Source organism: Equus quagga, chromosome 5, assembly GCF_021613505.1.
Source record: "Equus quagga isolate Etosha38 chromosome 5, UCLA_HA_Equagga_1.0, whole genome shotgun sequence".
NCBI lineage: Eukaryota > Metazoa > Chordata > Mammalia > Perissodactyla > Equidae > Equus > Equus quagga.
In genome coordinates, this window is record NC_060271.1 from 125,277,787 (window position 1) to 125,297,834 (window position 20,048).

At 41.0% G+C, this 20,048-nt stretch overlaps 1 protein-coding gene across 1 annotated transcript in view; it reads right to left on the reverse strand.

The window, feature by feature from the left end:
- Positions 1 to 20,048, reverse strand: part of VSNL1 (visinin like 1) — a 108,341-nt gene that overhangs the window by 56,782 nt on the left and 31,511 nt on the right. Inside the window, exon 2 of the mRNA XM_046663452.1 lies at positions 1,395 to 1,561. Coding sequence (XP_046519408.1) covers positions 1,395 to 1,556 — 162 coding nt within the window. The 5' untranslated portion in view covers positions 1,557 to 1,561. The remainder of the gene's footprint in view (positions 1 to 1,394; positions 1,562 to 20,048) is intronic.

Sequence of the window (20,048 nt, forward strand, 5' to 3'; positions counted from 1 at the left end):
ATAATCCTGGGTCCCTGACACTCATCAGTGGTCCACACAGGGTCAGTGAGCTTTTAATAATGCAAGGAGCACCTGCAATTCACCACCCAAAACCATAGCTATGAGTTGACACAATCTATGTCTAACCACATGACCGTACCCCCATCCCATCCCCTGCATCTTCCCCACTGGATCTAACCATCAGTCTGAATCCTGTGTTCATCACTCTCTTGCTTTCCTTTTTATATGATTTTATTGCATTTATTTGTAGTCCTATAAAATATATTTTTATTTTATTTGTGTTTAATTTAGAATATTTTGAGAATACTTTTTGCACTAAATGTTTTAGTGTCACTATGGTTCAACTGTTTTGACTGCTGTGTGAATATACCACAGGTTATTTTCCAGTCTCCCTTTGATGGGCATTTGGGTTGTTTCCCAGTTTTGCTATTGTGAACAGTGTGGCCATGAGCATTCTTATACAAGTCCCTTCTTGTACATGTGCAAGAATGGAATTGCTGGAGCACAGGTTATGTGAAATGTTTAACTTCAGGAGATAATGACAATGTTTAACAGTTTATACCATCATCCTACACGCACATGTATGTATGTGGATGGTTCATATTGCTCAAATTGACACTTGCTACACTTAAATGATAAAAGCAATATTTTCCACTTGATATTTTACTCAGAAAAAGTTAAAAGAAAAAATGCATTTCTTCCACAAGCCTAATGTTATATGAGTATACACAAAATGGAATGTCTTAGATCATGCCAAAGCTTGAACCAATACAACTGATAAACTCATACAAACCAAAACAATACCACTGAAATAGAAATTACACCTTCCAAGGAACGGTTCTATCTAATGTCCAGAGAAACATCAGCTTGTAAACAGTACAAAATGCTGAGTTCAGAGTCTGGGTTGTAGATATTGATGCCTGGATGTAAATGAGACCTCCCCACCCCCTTCTAAATGCCCTGTTGTAGAAATCTGGGCTCTTTTCTTATCTGAAAATATGAGGACCTTTCTTGGTGAAAAAGCCTCCATGTGCTTTCTCTTTAACTGAGAGAGGTGCAGATACCTTTAACAAGCCAGACAATGTTGTAATTAGCAGCTTGTCAATAATCATCAGCAAACACTATTATCTGAGATTTTTACCGTTCTTTCACCAGCTGCTGTCATCCTCTGAACTCTATTCAGTGTTTTGATTGAACAATTACTCTTCTTGTTCAGAAATTGCTTGACTTATCTCTGGGACAAAACACATCCCTTTGCATTTTCAAAATTGTCCATTTTTCTTTCTGAGTGAAACAAACGAGCTACTTTGAGTTATAATTCCATGTGACAGTCCATTTCACGAAGACAATATTTTCTGGCCTGAAGAAAAAAAGGAGGTTGAAAAACAACTCACCTTCACGTAGAGCTGCTGAAATTCCTCCAGATTCAGCCTCCCGCTCGGACAGTCCTTGAGAAACCCTTTGTACCACTGCTTCAGCTCATGCTCATTAAACTCTGTGCTCTTCACCAAGTCCTCCATCACTTCGGGGGCCAGTTTGCTATTCTGTTTCCCCATTTTGCCTGAAGACAAGCAAATTAACGCAATTAGCGCCATGACTGATTATTTCAAACTTGATTAGAAGCCTAGCTAGAATTCTGATCAGTCCCTTGGTGGGACCTCGCTCCACTGTGTCTGATATCAAAGTCCGCCCAAATCTGCTTCCTTCTATTTGATATTCTAGAAGAGATGAACACAAAAGACTCTTTTCACGGTTCAAAAGGCTATAGAGCTCATCCTCTTCCATGATGTGTCATCTTTCACATACACTGACTCCCAGTTAGGAAGGCAACTGTCCTTTTAATGTTATTCATAAAAAGGACATGGAAACTGTTTATATTCCCTATGAGTTACAATTCATTAGCACTTGCTGCTCAGGGGCCTAGTTCCAGAACAACAAGAAGGCTTTATTGCCCAATGATCAAAAAGTGACTTGGAAAATCCTGAGCAGCAGTAGCAGAGAATCTCAGTTGTTTTAGTTCTAAAGTTGCAACTTTTTTTTACATGTGGAAACAGCTCACTTTTATTAGTCACACCAATTCTCTATTTCTCTTCTCATCTTCAGAGACTTCCTACGACATTGCCTTCAGAGTTGACAAACTCTTGGTGGCTTTCTCAAAAGAGAATTTCAAGAATTTCTCTTGAAATTGGTGAATTTCATTTAACATAATTCCATGCTGTTATTCTTGCTGCTAGTAAGTAAAAATAATAGCGTAGAAAATAATACCTATATCAATTATGTGTCAGGTTGTGTGGCCAACATCACAGTAGAGTGTAGGCAGACAGGGCATAGGTTTATAGTCATTGCTGATTTTTACTCCTGATTCAGACATTTACTATGTGTTTTATTTAGGGCAGTATTAATTAACTGCTTTATCTTTAATTTCTTCCTTAATAAAGTGTACATAGAAACAAAACTCTTTCAGATTTTCCATGATGGCTAATCAAGAAATAAGTAGATAAACAAAGATAAAAAAATACTCCAAAATTAAAATAGTTTTTGTACTAATACAGGAAAATTAAGGATGATTTTTTAAAAAATTTCCCTTTAATGTTGCTGTTTCATTATAAAAAAAAGAATCAAAACAAAACAAATTAACACAGAGTGATTAAAAAAGTCAAGTTAGACTTGAAAATCTGAGGGACCACCAGAATAAAGAAAGTGTCAGAAGATCTTTAAAATCCTGTTAGAGGAGACTGAGTTAGGTTTTGAAGAATTTGACCTGGTGGACCTGGTCCTTCAATGTGCTTGAGACACATTCTCTCCCAGGCACTAGGCAGGTCTACACTTGCAAGCCTAGAAGGGTAATCTCGTCACATACTTTGTTGTTCTTATTTCTTCACCTTCTTCTAAGGCAGATTCCACACCCATTGTCAGTAACCTGCCCTAACACTGAACAATTCTTTCACTGTAATGAAACCAAACCACTCCTGCTACTTCCAGGGAATGTTTCCTTCTTGACATCATCCCAACAGCACACAGCACGGTGAGAAGATACCATGAAGACGGCCACTTGTCTTCCAAGCTCTTCTGTTTGAGAAAAGGAGCTGAGGATCAGCAACTACACCCTTTATTACAGAATTTCTCTACTTATTTTTGCTCTTAATTTCAAGTTCCAAGTCTCTTATTAGCAACTGTCTCTTAATTATAAGTTACTGTGGGATTCCACAGCTGGATATAGAAATCAAGTGGGCACTCAGGTGTCAGGTTTAATTAATCTGGGTAAGAAAACTGTAATTCATGATTATCCTGAGAATCAAAAGATGTATTACCAAACCTTTCAGAATTTCACTTTTTCTTTTCAGCAGAGAATTATAAATTTTCCTTATTGAACTGGAATCTCACCTAACAATAACAGCTACTGAATATTGAGTGTTGGCTGTGGGGTAGGTACTACACTGAACACTTCACAAACTTTACCTCTAACCCTATGACAACTCAGCAAAAAGGACGAGGGCAGCTCTTGTACAAGATCATACAACAAGTGCTTGGCAGAGCTAGAATTTGAACCTGGATCTGTAAGACTCCAATGCACAATCACAGACAGACAGGTGGATGGAAGGCATTTCAGGAGAAGGAAGAGGAGGAGCAAAGCCGGTAAGGTTTGAGAGGGTGAATCAGTGCCTCTCAGCACTGAAAGAAGGGATGAGAGAAGCATCAGTCACTTTGCCAAGGCCTTGTTTGGAAAAGACTGTTAGATCTACCAAAACCATAAGATCAGAAATGAGTTTGTAGTGATGATGGGAAAACGGATTAAGGTGTATTAAAAATTGCCTCCCCCAAATGCCTTTAGAAGGTCAACAATGTGTCAGTGTCTCTCTTAGGCAAGGAAGCTTGGATTCTCCATAGATCATCTATGATCACTTAAACTGTTCCAGAGAATGGGGAGAGGGTGGTCTCTTATCCACATGGGGAACATTGTCAGGACCATGAATCACAGTTTGGGAGATTCAAATGCATAAATTCATGCTTCTGGGTTACGGGTCATGGTCAGCATCATCATTCAGGTGTGCCTAACAATGGATGAATCATTTAAAATCAAGTTCTGGCCTGCCTCAGAGTGGCGTAGCCACTGCCCTCATCAGGTCTTGCCTGGGTTAATGATCAGCCTCTTCACTGAGCTCTCTGACTCCAACCACCCTTCTGCATGGCTGACTGAATGAATTTCTGAAATACAAACCTCATCATCCGATCTTGTCCCTATAACCCTCAACAGTTCTCCGTTGTCTACAGGATCTAACCCAATCTCCCTAGCATGGCACAGGACCTGCCTACTCATATCCTCATTTTCTGCCAGTTTGTCTTTTCACTTCATATACTGGCAATAATCAACGATTACATATGTTTCCACATGTCCATGCTTTGCACACGCTGTTCTCTTTTTCTAGAATGACAGCTCCCTTTGTCTTCTCAGAAGACTTCTCCTTCTTTAAGTGGCCTCAGCTTACATGCCACCTTCTCTGGGAATCTTCAAGGACTTTCCAAGGTTGACTAGCATCTTTTCTCCTAGGCATCTCCCTTTCCTTGTAAAAGCTTCCATGATCATTATTTATTTCTCTACTGGATTATTAGTTTCTTGAGAGAGAGGACTGTCTTTTATTTATCTTTGCATCACTGGTACCTTATTCTCGATGCTCAACAAATATTTTTTGAGGGAATGAATGAATGAATGAGGGGGACTGAGCCACTATGGAGTAGGTACTCAAGGACCTTGTTACTGGTCTTCATCAAGTTATGGTATTTGGTATGTTTCTTTCTGGGAAAATCAATCTCATAAAAATCTATCTGCGAGGAGAGTCAATGCAATCATAAGTATAAATACAAAGTACGGGCAGCAGATGGGAGGAATGTTTCATTTAAGTCTATGGAAAATAGCCTGCCCTCCTGGATTGTTTCCCTTTCTGTCTTCATCATTAAAGTTTGAACACCTTGAAGGCGAGACCCATGTCTTTTATCTTAGTATTCTCAGTACTTGGCATAGGTAGTACTCAGTCATGTTTGATAATAAAAGCATTGATGGGTTAACCCTCCCCACCTATCCTCCTTTTGTTCTGAGGCTACAGTGGTATGAGTCAAGTAGTATCTTTCATTATGGGACCAGAAAAACAGAAAGGGTAAAAATGACAGCAAAGCTTATCACATTCTCAATAAAAAGATTCCACGTCACAATGTGTGTGGGATTTATCCCAGCTCTGTTTCTAGTTGATTCTGTGATCTTGGGCAAGATCTTTTCCTTACTCAGTTTCTCCATTTGAAAAATAAATGAGTTGGACCAGATGATTTTTAAGGGTCTTCCAACCCCATCATTCACTGCTTTGCAACGTGCGCTTTTTAAATAAGAGAATATGAGTCAGAGACTTCAAACTGGCTTGCCTCAGAAGAGTCAGCACATGTTGGTTCTGTGGATTCTTTACCTGAGAACTCGTCAGTACTTGAGTGTTTGTTACCTAAGAAGGGAGGGGATAGACACTGGAGTGTATTATTTTTAAGCAAGGGTTCCAGGTTATAAGATAAAAATGAGCCCAGCCCCAAACCAAATAATGTCTCATTGTTTGAGCTGCAATTGAGAGAGACTGAGTGCTAAGCACAAAATGGGAGAGGTGGAGCGGTTCTGATGGGCAAGAGAACACCACCAGTGATGGCCCATGGACGAGGAAAGCCCAACACCACTTAATTGCAAATGATACCCAGAAAAGACCATATTTTTCTACATTGCAATTTACAAAAGGCTTTTGTACAATAACATTTACCTGAATAACAATGCTTTAAGAGATAATTATCATCCCCTTTTTACTGATCAGGAGTTTGAAGCTCAGAGAGATAAAGTAATTTACCCTAGCTTGACCAGGTAGTAAAAAGCTTAGTGCAGAATGAACGAGTTCTCTGGAGCCCATTGGTTTCCTCCTACAGGCCATCATCGCCTCTTGCCTGGATTCTGTAACTACCTTCTACCTGGTCTTCTGGCCTTGAGTTTTGCCCACCTCTCATCCATTTCCTACCCTGTCTTGATAGCAGGATTCCGGAGCAGAAGAGGCAGAGTATGTAAGAGTGCCCTTAGGAGAGAACTGGGAGACTTCCTGGAGGAAGGAAAGGCCCACCAGTGGAGCTGAGAAGCACCCATGAGCATCTTTCCTCCGCAAACCCTTTCGGCACCAAGGGTTTGGTGCCGGGCTGAAAGGAGTCTTGAATGGAGTTGCGCTGGTTCTAGGGTCGAGTTACCTGGACCAGCCTTGAATACATCAGGTCTTCTCTCTGGGCCCTGGGCTCCTCAACTGTACACGGAAATAACTGAAAGAGACTGGCCTTGCTCATGCTTAGATTCCTGCCTAGATTGCTCTTTCTTTTCCTTACCACCTGTCTAAATCTTACTCCTTCTGCAGGGCTCGGTTTCAATGCTGTCTTCTCCATGACATTTCTCTACAAGCTCTCACAACTCTCCTCTCCTTGTCTTTGCTAGCAGGGTTTTGTATCAATAATGACCCATGGCTGGTTGACTGAAGCAGGAAGAAAACTCTCTGGCCAACTCAGTTTGGCAAACATTTATAAGATCAGATATGAGATCTACTGGGCATGGTAGGAAATAAAGAGAAGACATGGTTTCAATCTTTAAAGGCTCAGAACTGAATGAGGAGACAGTCACACCTCTAGAAATACAGGGCATGGTGAGATGAAAGCTCGTAGTGGAGAGCTATGGAGCACAGGGGACAGAGAGACAAATTCCCACCAGATCAGGCAACTTCGCCTATGACTGGTCCTCAGGTGAAAACTCTTAAGCAGTGTTTCCCAAATTGGCCTGAATACAAGAATCACCCCGTTGGTTATCTTGTTAAAAATACAGCTTCATGAGCCCCTCCCTTAGAGGGAAATCTGTACTTTTAATAAGCAACTCAGGTGAATATAATCCTCAGTCAATTTGGGAAGCATTGATGAAAAAACATGAATAAAAATCAAAGTAGATGGTCTACGGAGAAAACACTCAGAGCACAGACATAACCTAACTTGCCTCTGATTCTTCACTTCCTCCATCTGGCATCCCTGATATGTTTTAAGAACCTTGTACTGGGGGCTAGTGTAAAGAATTCAAAAATCTCACAATTACGGAAGACAAAAATTTGAAAAGGTTTGCATCTGGGCTCTTCTGTTTTAGGTTGGAGAGTTTGAGGCTCCCCAAGACCACATGGGTAGCCTATGGCAAAGCCGTGATGAGAACTCCAGTCTCCTGACCTGGCTGGGTGTTCCCACCCTCCCAACCCCGCAGCATGCTGTCCCCATGCCAAACACTTAAAGCCTATAAGCCAGGAGGCATGTTTATCTCTGTGCCAGGATGTTGAAACAATCCTCATCACCACCCATCTATCCTATAAACAAATGACATTTGGTTGCTAGTTTCCAGAGACTGTTAAAACAATCCTGAAAACCAAGCCTCAAAGTTGCCCAGCACATTGTGTCAGGTTTTCTTTGCTAATAAAGGCAAATATCTGACACTCTGGCTCTTTCTGCTCTTCTATTCTTCATCCTCCTGAAGCCAAGTACTCATGAGCCCCCAGCAGCATTTCCAAGGGGCAGGGAGAGTGCTAATCACAGGCTGGCCTTTCGTGCTGTCTCTGGGGCCCAGAGCAGCTTCAGAAAAGGGGAGAAATCCTTTCTCATGGAGTTCCCTGATGACATTCCTTCAAACCCTGAACCTCGTGGGATTAGCTGAGGTCCTGGCCCACACACATGAAACAGGAAGGGAGCACAGATTGCATCCTTGGTGACTAAAGGTAAGGCAAGAGTAATTATTTGATCTGCGCTAAATGAGGGAAAACCATTCTGATGGCAGTGGCAGTGGCTCTGTTAAGGCAAGTGACAAGAGTTCCATCCCAGAAAGTACAATAAACACACAAAGGTAAAAGTAAAAGTGGGCCTCAGGAATCAACCATCTGGTCCAAGCTTTTTGTTTTCTAGAGGAGGCCCAGGGGGTAAGGGGCCTTATGCCAGGGAACATAGAAAGTCAGCACAGGGACAAGCAGTGTCCCGGCTGCTGAGCCTCAGCAAGGAGACTCAGAGGCTGCTGCCTTGCCCAGGCCTGTGACCCTTGGGCACTGAGATGGGCCGAAGGTCCTAGGCTTTGTGGGACTGGGCAGAGCCAATCCATGTCCCTGTGACTAGGCTGTGAAGAATGGCCTCCCTCCCTAGGCCTGTTTCCAGCCAAGTTCCCACCTGAGCTGTCCTGCTACAGCTCAGGCACTGGAAGCCTGAAGGGGCCCTGGTGTCATGTCTGTTTGGGACAGTCCTGACACCGGGACAGGAGCTGCCAATGAACATTAGCCCTTGAATATAACGAGGTGATTCCAAACTAAAATTCACCTGGTAATTTGGTGGCCTTGTGTTCAGGGACTCTGATCTGCAAGGGATCAAGTGGCCAGATCAGCCCTTGGGGGTCAGACTCAACTGCCGTCTTCTTCTTCCTCTCCCAGGCACAAGGAACATATCGGGAGCACCTGGGAAGGGCAACTGAGACCAAACCACGCTTGGTGCCCAGGTGCTAGGCTATGACTTTGGAAAAGTTTCTATTCAAACTCAATTTCCCTTTCACTGCATCTTGTGGGCTCCCTTCTCTCTCTATCTGGACACAATGTCTCTTTTACTTTTTACTTGGGCTTAGCTTAGCGGGAGAAAAAAAGTGTGCTGGAGTCAGATCTGGGATCAAATGATGCTCCTGCTGCATATAAGGTATATGACTTGTGATAAATTAATTAGTCCATCGGACCCTCAGTTTCCTCATTTGTCAAATAGAAATGATCACATTGGCTCACTGGGTTGCACACTGAATTCCTTCCAACAGGGCCTTTCACATAACAGGTGTTCAACAAACAGTACTATTATTATTCTCATCACGGGACCCAGCAAACTGGGCTGCTCCAGAAGATGGAGAGGAGGACATGCCAAGATTTAAGCCCAGACATCTAGAAGTCATTCTACCCTCCACAGAAATTGTGAGACATGGGGAATTTGGCTATGGCCCTGTTTACTGTCCTCCTCTTAAGTAAAAGTTCTTCGTATTTGACCTGACAGAGGAAAGTCATCTGAGGACCCCGCAGCCCTGACTAAGCATCAGCTGTTGAGTGAAGTTTCCATGCAATTCCTCGCTCCCCCACTGAACAGAAGTGTGAGCTGATTAATAGCTGGTAACCTTTCATCTGGAAGTGTTTCAAGGAGCCACCCACTTTTCTGCATCTTATTTTTACTTCTCTGTGTGTCTTGTCTGCGACCACTCTATGTGTTTCTGAGAATCAATTTCTATGAAAGGAAATGAGCCGTCTCTGGCAGTGTCAGAACCTCACTTAGTTCTGTGAGGTAACAGAGGAAATGCTTTCATTAATAATCACAGCCTTCTGTCCAACAGATTGTGTTCTCCGTTGTGCTGCCAAGTCCCAGTGGGGAAGGACTGTGGTCCTTATCTCAAAGCAGCAGGGAGCTGTGAAAGAGAAGAGCAGACCGGGGGCACCAACGTCACCTGCACATCCCCAGTCACAGGGCTGGGAGGAGACTAGAGCATCAGTAGTACCAGCCCTCACCTTGCTCTCAGAGTGAGGGCTTGGATATCCCAAGGGGTGAGTGACATGTCCAAGGGTCTACTGATAGTGGCAAAGTCACTCAAGTCTTCCAACTCTTAGGCCAGTGGTCTTCCCCCTCTGAGAGCCATTTGCATTCACCATGTTCTAAATCATTATCTCTACGATAATTAAAAAAAAATGCTTTAACTCAGATGGGGTCTCAACAGGGAGAACTTTGAAATTCTCATATAAAGGTGGCTTTATAGAAGTAAAACATTCTATTTGAAGGAAGCATGATACTAAAAATTAATTAATTCACTTATGCAACAAACTTTTACTCAGTATTATCATCTAATTACAAAGATAAATATGCCTGCAAAATTTATCTCCAGGGCAAGTCCTTCTTGAATACCAGATCATATATCCTTCTGTCTGCTAGACATTTCCACCTTTGAATCCTACAGTCATATCAAACCCAAGTATCTTCTTGTGCTGCTCTCGGGGTAAATGGCCCCACCATCTGCCCAGGGTCCCACTCGGAGCCCAGGGGTCATCCTGGACTCTTCTACCTCTTTCACTTTCCTGTATCTAATCAATCATCAAGTTAAGTAGTTAGTAGATTCTACTTCCTAACTCTCTCAAATTCCATCTACTTCTTTCGGTTGCCACTACCTTATTTCAGGCCATCATCATCTCTCACTTTGATTATGACAGTAGCCTCCTAACTCGCTTCCCCATCTGTGGTTTTGCACTCCTGAAATCCATCTTTCACACTACAACAGAATGACCTTTCTAAAGCACCAAATCCAATCACATCGCTGCTCTGCTTAACCCCTTCAGTAGCCTCCCATTACCCTCACTCTGAATCCAGTCCTCAGCATGGCTTTTCAAGACTCACGTGGGCCTTACTGCCCCAGGACCTCTTTAGTCTTATCTGCACATGCTCCCATCCTATGCTCCAACCTGTTATATTGTCTCAGACCTCTCTGGTTGTGTGCTTGCTGCTCCTTTTGCTTTGAGGGCAGTTCCTATTAGCTCCACTTTGGTCTTCTAGTGAACTCCAACCCATATTCCAGACATAGATGAGGAACCTCATCTTCAGTGACTTCATTGTCTGGCTTCCTCTGTCTCGCACCCTGACTCTTATTATACACAATGCTGTCTTGTAAACACTGCTCTCACCACACCACCAGCTCTGGCTGTCACCATAAAGCACATCTGCCGTCTCACCAGACCCAGGCTTCCTCAAGGGCAGAGTGATTGTCAGGTTCGCCTCAGCACTGGTTCAGAGTCTACTACTGAACAGACGCCCAGGAAATGTTGTTGTATCAATTAATTATGATGTGATCCCTGTCAACAATGAACTAGAGTTTATCAGCTGAGTGATAAGAGAGAATCTATGAATAGAGATTAAAGATGACTGCTAAATGCCATTAGGGAGAGATCCGCAGAGTCAAGAGAGACAGAGAGAAAGAGAGAAAGAGGAGAGTGGAGGGAACTTCAGGGAATCTGTAACAAAACTACTTTCGGAGCTGAAAAATTGGGTGATGAAGTTTTTACAAAGTGTTCCTTCAAAATTATCTCAAGCAAATAATCACACAAATCTGCAAAGACACATATACAAAGATGTTTCCTCCAGCATTGTTTAAAACAGTAAAAAAAAACTTTTTTGAAAACAACCTAAGGAGCGGGCCCCAGGCCCAAGTGGTTAAGTTTGTGCACTCCACTTTGGCGGCACAGCTTTGGCGGCCCAGAGTTTGATCAGTTCCGATCCTGGGCACAGACGTACATACTGCTCATCAAGCCATGCTGAGGCAGCATCCCACATAGCAGAACCAGAAGGACCTACAGCTAGAGTATACAACTACATACTGGGAAGGCTTTGGGGAGAAGAAGGAAAAATAAAATAAAAAAAAGATTGGCAATAGATGTTAGCTCTGGTGCCAATCCTTAACAAAACCCAAAAAACCCAACCTACATGTCCAACATAGGAAACTGGTTAAACAGATTTTGTTGGAACTACACAATGTAAATTATGAAGCCGTTAAAAGTGGTAATGTAGATCTGCGTTGATTGACATGGATTGGTATTGACTCAATGCCAATTATTTTAACATATAAATTATAAAACAACCATATATTTTCAAGGATAAATACTTACCTGAGGACATGTATTAAATGCAATAGAAAGGAAGAGGAGAATGGAAGTGAGTACAGAAGAGAGAAAATACGTAATAAAACACAAGAGGGGCTTTATATAGACAACAGTGATAGTGTGCCATGAATGGAGGAGTATGATTAACCTAAGTGTGCACTTGAGATCCAAAAAGAGAAAGAAAAGGGGGGTGGGGGAAATGGGTGAAGGAGGTCAAAAGGCACAAACTTCCAGTTATAAAATTAGTGTACCCTGGGGATGCAATGTACAGCATGGCAACTACAGTCAATGATACAGTAGTTCATACTTGTGAGTTGCTAACAGTATATCTTAAAAGTCCTTATCACAAGAAAAAAAACTTTTGCAACTACATATGGCGACAGATGTGAACTAGACTTATCGTGGCGATCATTTCACAATACGCACAAATATTGAATCACTATGTTGCATATCTCAAACTAATATAACATTACATGTCAATTATACCTCAATAAAAAAAAGAAAGAAAAAAGGAGAAAAGACATTGCAATAAACTGCTAAGTAAAAAAAGCAACTCACAAAACACTATGTGTACGATCATCTTGTTTTTACCTTATATATACACACACCGAAGCTTGTGCACACAGAAATTCAGGCAGTACAGAATTTACATCAAAATCTTAAGAGTGGGTATAACTGCTGGTGGTGTGACAGTGATATCTTTCTGAACTTTTTAAAATTAGCACATATAACATTTATAATCACAAAAAATGTACATAAATAATTTCAACAAACAAGTAAACGAAACGTCTTCTGTTCACAAAACAGCCTCAAGAATCCTGGAAAAATCCTGCCCTTTTCAAACAATTAATTCACAGCAATATTTCGGGGTTCACTTGTAGGCCAAAGACCTTTAGTTCCGAGGTCCATCCTTGTTAGCTTTGGGTGAAGTAATGAATATGGGAGAGAACTTCAAGAGAACGCCAAGTCTGTCGCCTCCTTGCCTGTCCCAGCACCCTGGAGAAATAGTGATGGGGGGATGCAGTGTTGCGGGAGATCCCTGGGTCAGAGTCCTTGAACCCTCAGGGAAACCTTTCTGAGGCTCAGTTCTGCCATCTGTGAGACTGCTGATAACAATGCCAATCTTGGTGTATTAAATGTAACATAGAGAAGAGCTTGTGAATGCTAAAGCACTATCCAATGTTCATTATGATGACTGAAATTCAAATTCTAAGATAGAAAATTCAAAGATAGAAAAAGATGATTATTTCATAGATTATCACTTCTGGGTACCTAAGGCCAGATCTAGGATTGTCCAACGAAGTCCAGAGAGGGATCTACTAGGAAGTCAAAGGGAAGATCCAAGACAGCTTTCGAAGCAGTAGCATCTCTGGCTGTGTGTGTGGATGGATCAACCTTCCCTGTCCACTTTCCAGAAATAAGGAAGTTGTGTTTTACCTGAAGGTAAAGCCCACCATTCTGAGACCTCACTGTGAAAAGTTTTCTAGGGCCCTCCTAAATGGCCTGTGTGAGTTTTCTGTGCCTTCACAGGCTCATGGGACGACGCCTCTCCCTAAAGCACCAGAGCTGGTTTCAGTCCCAACTCTGCCAATGTTTCCCGTGTGACTTTAGCAAAAGTCAGCTTCCTCTTTGAGCTTCAGTTTTCTCATCTCCAGAAGTTCTGTGAAAGTTTCTGCCTCACCCCATTCACTGAGTCATTGTAAGGAACAAACCAAACAGGCAGCTCTAGCTCTTAATTTTGTGCACTTTCCAGGACATCTCAGGAAAGAAAACAAGGCTCAGCTATAGGAAAAAAAGTGGGCTTTGTTGGGCAGGGATGAAGCAAGGGAGTAAATTGCAAATCCTGGGCATGAAAGAGCAAAGACACCTGTTGATGACCAGCCAACAGAAGGTTCACAAAGAAGAAGTTGGAGGAAGAGGAGGTAACCATGTGCTCCTTCTGGGAGCTTTGGGAGGTGGATGGAAAGGGCCTGTTTACCAAAGGTTGCCAAAGGAGTGCTGACCCTTTCCAGTGAGGTTCCTGTCTTTGATGAATTTCCAGCTCTGAATTACGGTCACCCCAACCTTGCTGGGCCTTTGTGAAGTATCCAGCAAGGCTGGAACAAAGCACTTTATTGTGGTGCATGAAAAATATCTTGGCTAAAAGGGACAATGCCAAGGTTGAGAGGGCTAAAATTAGACCTTCCATACTGTTTGACTTGGCAGTGGTACGCACAAGCACAGGCTGCTAACGTGGCAGCCTCCACTCATCCACCTCCCGGCCGTGAGCCTCCTGAGAGCACAGGTTACATGTGCTGAAGGAGCGGAAATGCTGCTTCCTCTGGCACCCTGTGGGGATGACAAATGCTTCGGGGCCTGTGTCACTGCCACTTGAAGCAGCATGCTGAGTAATACTTAGTTTTAAGGGATATGTTCCCACATCTGCTAATTTGCAGATTCAGATAAAATCATCTCTCTCCTTCCCATTAATCTAATGCCCTTCTATTTTGAAACCAAAAGGAAATCTCAAGACAATCACATATTTGAACCTTATATTTACCTTTACCTGGGAATTTACAGCTTCACCCGTGTAACCATTACATAACCCAAAGAACCAGTGATAAGTTCCTTACATCGGTGCAGTAGCGTCATCTACAGGAAAGAGCACAGGCCTTGAAGTTAGACAGATGAGATGAGATAGCCAGCTCTAGCACTGCCATCAGCTTGTGCCTTCCAGAAAGTTATGGAAACTTTCTTATCTTGTTCATTCAACTTTAAATTGTGTATGTTAATAACTACTTCAAAATGTTAATGCAGTAATAGATCCATATGACTGATATTTTAGCAGTAATAATCATAACTTATATTATTAAGTACTCACTACATGTTCATGGATTATGCACTTCATCTCTGCAATAATGTTACGAAATAGATACCACTGTCTTTATTTTACAGTCAAGGAAAATAGGCTTAGAGAATTTAAGAAACTTGCCCAAGGTCACACAGCAGGAAAATGGTACAGTTGGGATTTGAACCCTGAAAAGCTCTGGCCCACTATTAGCTATTCTGCCTTATTAAAGGAGATGAGAAACAAGAAATTACTTTCCAGGACAAAAACTGTTATTTCAATATAAAGATTCTTTCTCCTTCCTTGTCTGGGTGCTGCCTTGATCTGTGCAGTTCTTCCCCCAAGTGAGGCAACTTACAGGTGCTCTGAGGCTCAGTCCGTTATCTCACAATTGCCTTCTTCTGGCCCCCTGAGGCTTGGGGAGGGCTTGGATGCTAAACACAAGGGCAGCAATGGAAAGCATGGGGAATGTTTAGCCTGGAGAAGCAAAGACTCAAGAGAGGAAATTTGAACTCTCCTCAAATACGTGAAGGCTTTACTGGCACAGAAATAGACTTAAAGATCAGCATAACAGAATGGAGAGTCTAGAAATAGATCTGGCTATACATAATTACTTAATGTATGATGAAGGAAGCTTTTCAGAACAAGGGGGAAGAGAAATACAATTTCGTAAGTGATGCCATCAACGTCACTTGATAGCAACTTGGTGAAAAACACAAGTCAGAACCACACCATACACCATCTTTTAAAAAATCATTAACATTTGGAATAAACAATTTAATATAAAAATTAACCCAAAGAAAACTATTAGAAACAAAATATGCTAGACAAAATGTTAACAGCTATGTGGATGTATACACATAGCTTTATATATAAAGCAAATTCCAATTATTAAGGAAACCATTAGAATCAGAAGAAATCAATGATCTGAGTATGACTAGACCATTCACACCAGAGTAAACACAAATAGTAAACAAACCCAGAGAAACATGTTTAACCTATTTATTAAGGTTCAGTTAGACTTTCTAAACATAAAAGCAGCCACAACTAGAAGGACCCACAACAAAGAATATACAACTATGTACCAGGGGGCTTTGGGGAGAAAAAGGAAAAAAATAAAATCTTTAAACATAAAAGCAATGGCAAAAGCTATAAAAGATAAGATTGATAGATATAACTACATAAAAATTCAAAGTTTAGGGAGTCTAGAAATACGAGACAAAAAGGCAAATCAAAATGGGAAAAAATATCAAAAATTAAAAAATTCTTTTAATTAAATGGGAAGAGGGCATGATAGAAAGCTGGGCAATGAACATGGACAGAATATGAACCAAAGATGGAATATCAATGGTCAAGTTCAATCCAACTGATGAATAAAAGACAAGCAATAGGATATACTGGAGTATATGAGGAAGACATTTGGTTTAAAACTAATTCAGCCTAACCTTGTTTTTCCAAAAAGGCCTGATGTGGCCTGTTGAGCATGCATTATACATCTGCTTTAAACATTTACAATGTCCCGAAGATAAGAACGATGCCCTTAAGGATAGGGATGTATCTTCCCCCCTATATAGGCATTTCTTTAAGGATAAGCATCTCTTCCTAGAAACTAAGGATTAATTGCTGACCTGCTGTGCTCACCTTGTAAACCACTGAACCTGCTGTGCCAGCAAGTGTCCCATGACTGTTGTAAAAGGGGCTTTCCTGTCATTCGTGATGTATGCTCTTTGTTCCAAGATGGTATATAACCACTTTATACACTGCACTTCTTTGGTGTGCTTCCGTCCTTGGGGAAGGAAGCCCCTGGGCTATAGTCAGACCTGGCTCATATAATAAACTCACCCCAATTTTGATTTATAAATTCATTATGGATTATTTGCATCAAAACTACAAATAACCAAACACAGTAAAATTGTCTGTTGGTACAACCCGCTAGAAAATACTAGAAATCAAGAAGTGTTAAATAAGAACACTCTGATTCCAGGAGAAGCTATCTTAAAGAAATAATTCAAGAGACGAAAGTTATACACTGGGATATATTTATTGCAGCTTTATTTAATAATGGCAAAAACTCTAGAACTATAACCAGTCCCCATTAGGGAAATGGATAGTAAATTATGGCATGTTAACTCAATAGAATATAAAATGTGAGTACAACATTGAAACATGGCAAATTACTTATGATATGCTAAGTGGAAAAAGCAGACATACAATATTAAATACACGTTATAATTACAACTGTTTACTGCAAGAAATGAAGTAAGTTGGGGCTGGCCCTGTGGTGTAGTGGTTAAGTTTGCACACTCCACTTCGGCAGCCTGGGTTTCCCAGGTTCGGATCCTGGGCACAGACCTAGCACCACTCATCAGGCCACACTATGGCAGCATCTCACATAAAATAGAGAAAGACTGGCACAGATGTTAGCTCAATGACAATTTTCCTCAAGCAAAAAGAGGAAGACTGACAACAGATGTTAGCTCAGGGCCAATCTTCCTTACCAAAAGAAAAAAACGTCAGTTGTTTTCCTTACAAATCAATAAAAAGTGCAGACTATGTGCAGAAACCATGCTATGTATCAGGATATAGAGATGAGTAAGGAACTGCTTATTTCCTGTAGAAAACAATGACCCAGTGGGAGAGACAAACATGATGTAGAAATTTTAATTACATTGTATAATATGGAGTGATAAGCACATTCCTATAATGTACAAGATTCTATGACAACACATTAATGTTAAATGGTGAGAGATCTCTCATAGGTTACCATGTTTACCTATATTAAAATATGAGAACTTGAAAAGATCTTTGTAAAATCTAATTAATCTTCCCTGTTATGAAGTTGAGAAGACTGAGGGCTAAAGAGAGTAAGTAAATAGATCCTAGTTTAGATCAATGCTTTTCTTTCTCCAGATGAGAAACTGAGGCCTATCGAAGACACAAGCTCTTTCTAAGAGTGTAGAGAACATCTATGGAAGGTCTAGCTCGAGAGCCTCAGCTCCTGATTACAAGTCCTATGTTCTCTTCAAATGCAGCTCTCACCCAGAGTCCGTCAACAAAAATACCAGTAGGTGACAGAAGAAATGGCCTTACTTATCTTAAGTGTAAGGCAATGAAGGATATGGTGGGCAGGACGTCATCCCTGTCTCAATAATTCAGAGAAGAGTCATGCGTTTGCAAGCCCAAGTCAGAAATTTAGGAGTCAGCATATGCTTCTCCATTCCTTGTTCCCTGGTTCCAGTCAGTCAGAAATTCTGTCATGACTAACCATGGATTCGTCTTCTGTGCTCCATCCCATTGACTTTACCTTACTTTAGACACTCTTTTTTTTTTTTTTGCAACAGCTAATTAATTTTCCTGTCTGCAGTCTCTACCCTTCACATTTATTCTTGACTTTATTGCCATATTGATTTTACTAGAATAAATATCTGACCACTTGAGGCCTTCAATACCTCCTTGTTGCCTGAAGAGAAAGCCGAAGTTCCTTCATAAGACCCACAGGGGCCACCATGATCTTGCCCATGCCTTTCTCTTTAGTTTTATCTCTTACTACTCTTACATCATACTCCCAGACTCAGGCTCACACTGAATTTGCATTTGCAAAAATGTCTCAATGTTTTATCAGGCCTCTGTTAGCACAGTAGGCACTTGTTGAATGGACAAATGAATGAGATAATATTTCTTTATTATGTCTTTATGAAATATCCAGTGTTTCACATTGATATCTTGGCTAATTAATACTTGCTAGCCACAAGCTCTACGAGGCTGGGTATTATGTCTGTCCTGATTACTGCTGTATGTCCAATATTTAACAGTTGGATAAATGAATGAATAGATGGGATGAATGAATAAAATTTTGTAAGAAATATTTGTTTGGCTGTTATGGAAGAGCACACATTTGTGGGAATTAAGGAAAGCTTCACATGAGAAGCAGTCTTCGCGATGGGTGAATAGGGATTGTCAGGTAGAAATGACAATTTCTACACTTACAATACAGAGTGAGGTGCAAAAGAGCAAGGCATGTTCAAGCATCAAGGAATAATAGATCACAGCTGGAAGGCTTGAGGTGGGCAGGATAACCGAATGGAAAGGGTTAGATAGAGTTAGATTCAAATCCCAGAGTTAATTCTCACTATCTGTATGACCTCGGTCAAGCTATTAAACCTTTCTGAGCTTTCATTTCCTGATCTTAAAATAAATCGTGAAGATTAAAGATGAGATAATATAAAACGATAATGAATATTGCATGGCACAGAATAGGAGCTCTCCCCTCCTCCTCTTGCTTCTTTTTCCTCCTCTTCTTCTTAGTGTTAATTCTTTGGTTTGGCACAAGTACCTTGGGCTGCTCCAGTCGCTATGTAAAACTAGAAACCTCTTTCACATCTAAATCTAAAAACCTCTCCACAGGATGTTCTCCAAAGGCAGCCAGCTCTTATCTACATATCTCACTTACGGGACTGCCTGCATCAGACTAATGCAAAATAAAAATATTTCAGCTCCAACTTAGATTAAAATAGGAAGGGCCAATGGAACAAGAAGGAATTCATTTGCGAGCTAGTTTTATAAAGTTTTATTCATTTGCTATCTATATCCAAATAATCTGGCCCGTACTTAACTCTCAATAGGGAGATTATATAATCTATCATCCAGAAAGCACACACAGAGAGAGTGAAAGAAGGTGCTGGTATTTCCTCCAGGACAACAAGCATTATTCAGGACTATCCTAAGCAAATTGGGGTGTATGGTCACCCTGCTTCTCCAACTTCATCTCCTATCACTCTCCCTTCTTTAGTATGCTGTTGCCATACACACTTTGTGGTTTTCTCTCTAACACACCAAGTTTATTCTCACATTAAGACCTTTCCATTAGTTTTTCTCTCTCCTTAGAATTCTCTTCTCCCAAGATCTTTTATGACTGACTTCTCACCATTCAAGTCATTGCTCAAATGTCACCTTTTGCGTCTTTCTGTTTAAATGATTAAAACTAGCCTCTTGGGGATACACACTTCCAGTGACTATCTCATTACCTTGTTTTATATTGTTTGTTGCCCTCAAGACTATCTGAACCTAGCTGATGTATTTATTAATTATAGGATTATTTGATTGTCTTTGTTCACCTGAATGTCAGCTCCAAGAGGGCAGGAATCTGGCCTGTTTTGTTACTACTGTTCGTATTTAAAACTGCCCCTGGTACTGAGCACGTATTCAATAAATATTTATAAAATGAACATCTTAATTTTCTATAATTTTTAAACACAAGCTCCTCTTCCTGAAAGTGACAGCTGTTGATAGTTACTATATGAATGTGCTCATTTCACATATCAATGCAAAGTGGTTGCCTCTGCCAAATCATTTAAAAGAAAAATCAACTTTAAGTTCCCCCATCTATGTGTTCATCAGCTCAAAAGGGGTATGCAACAGTCAGTAGAGTTCTGAATTATTGCCAGCTGCAGGGAAGAACTGAAATCAACGGTCTTAAGTCAGATTAGAGG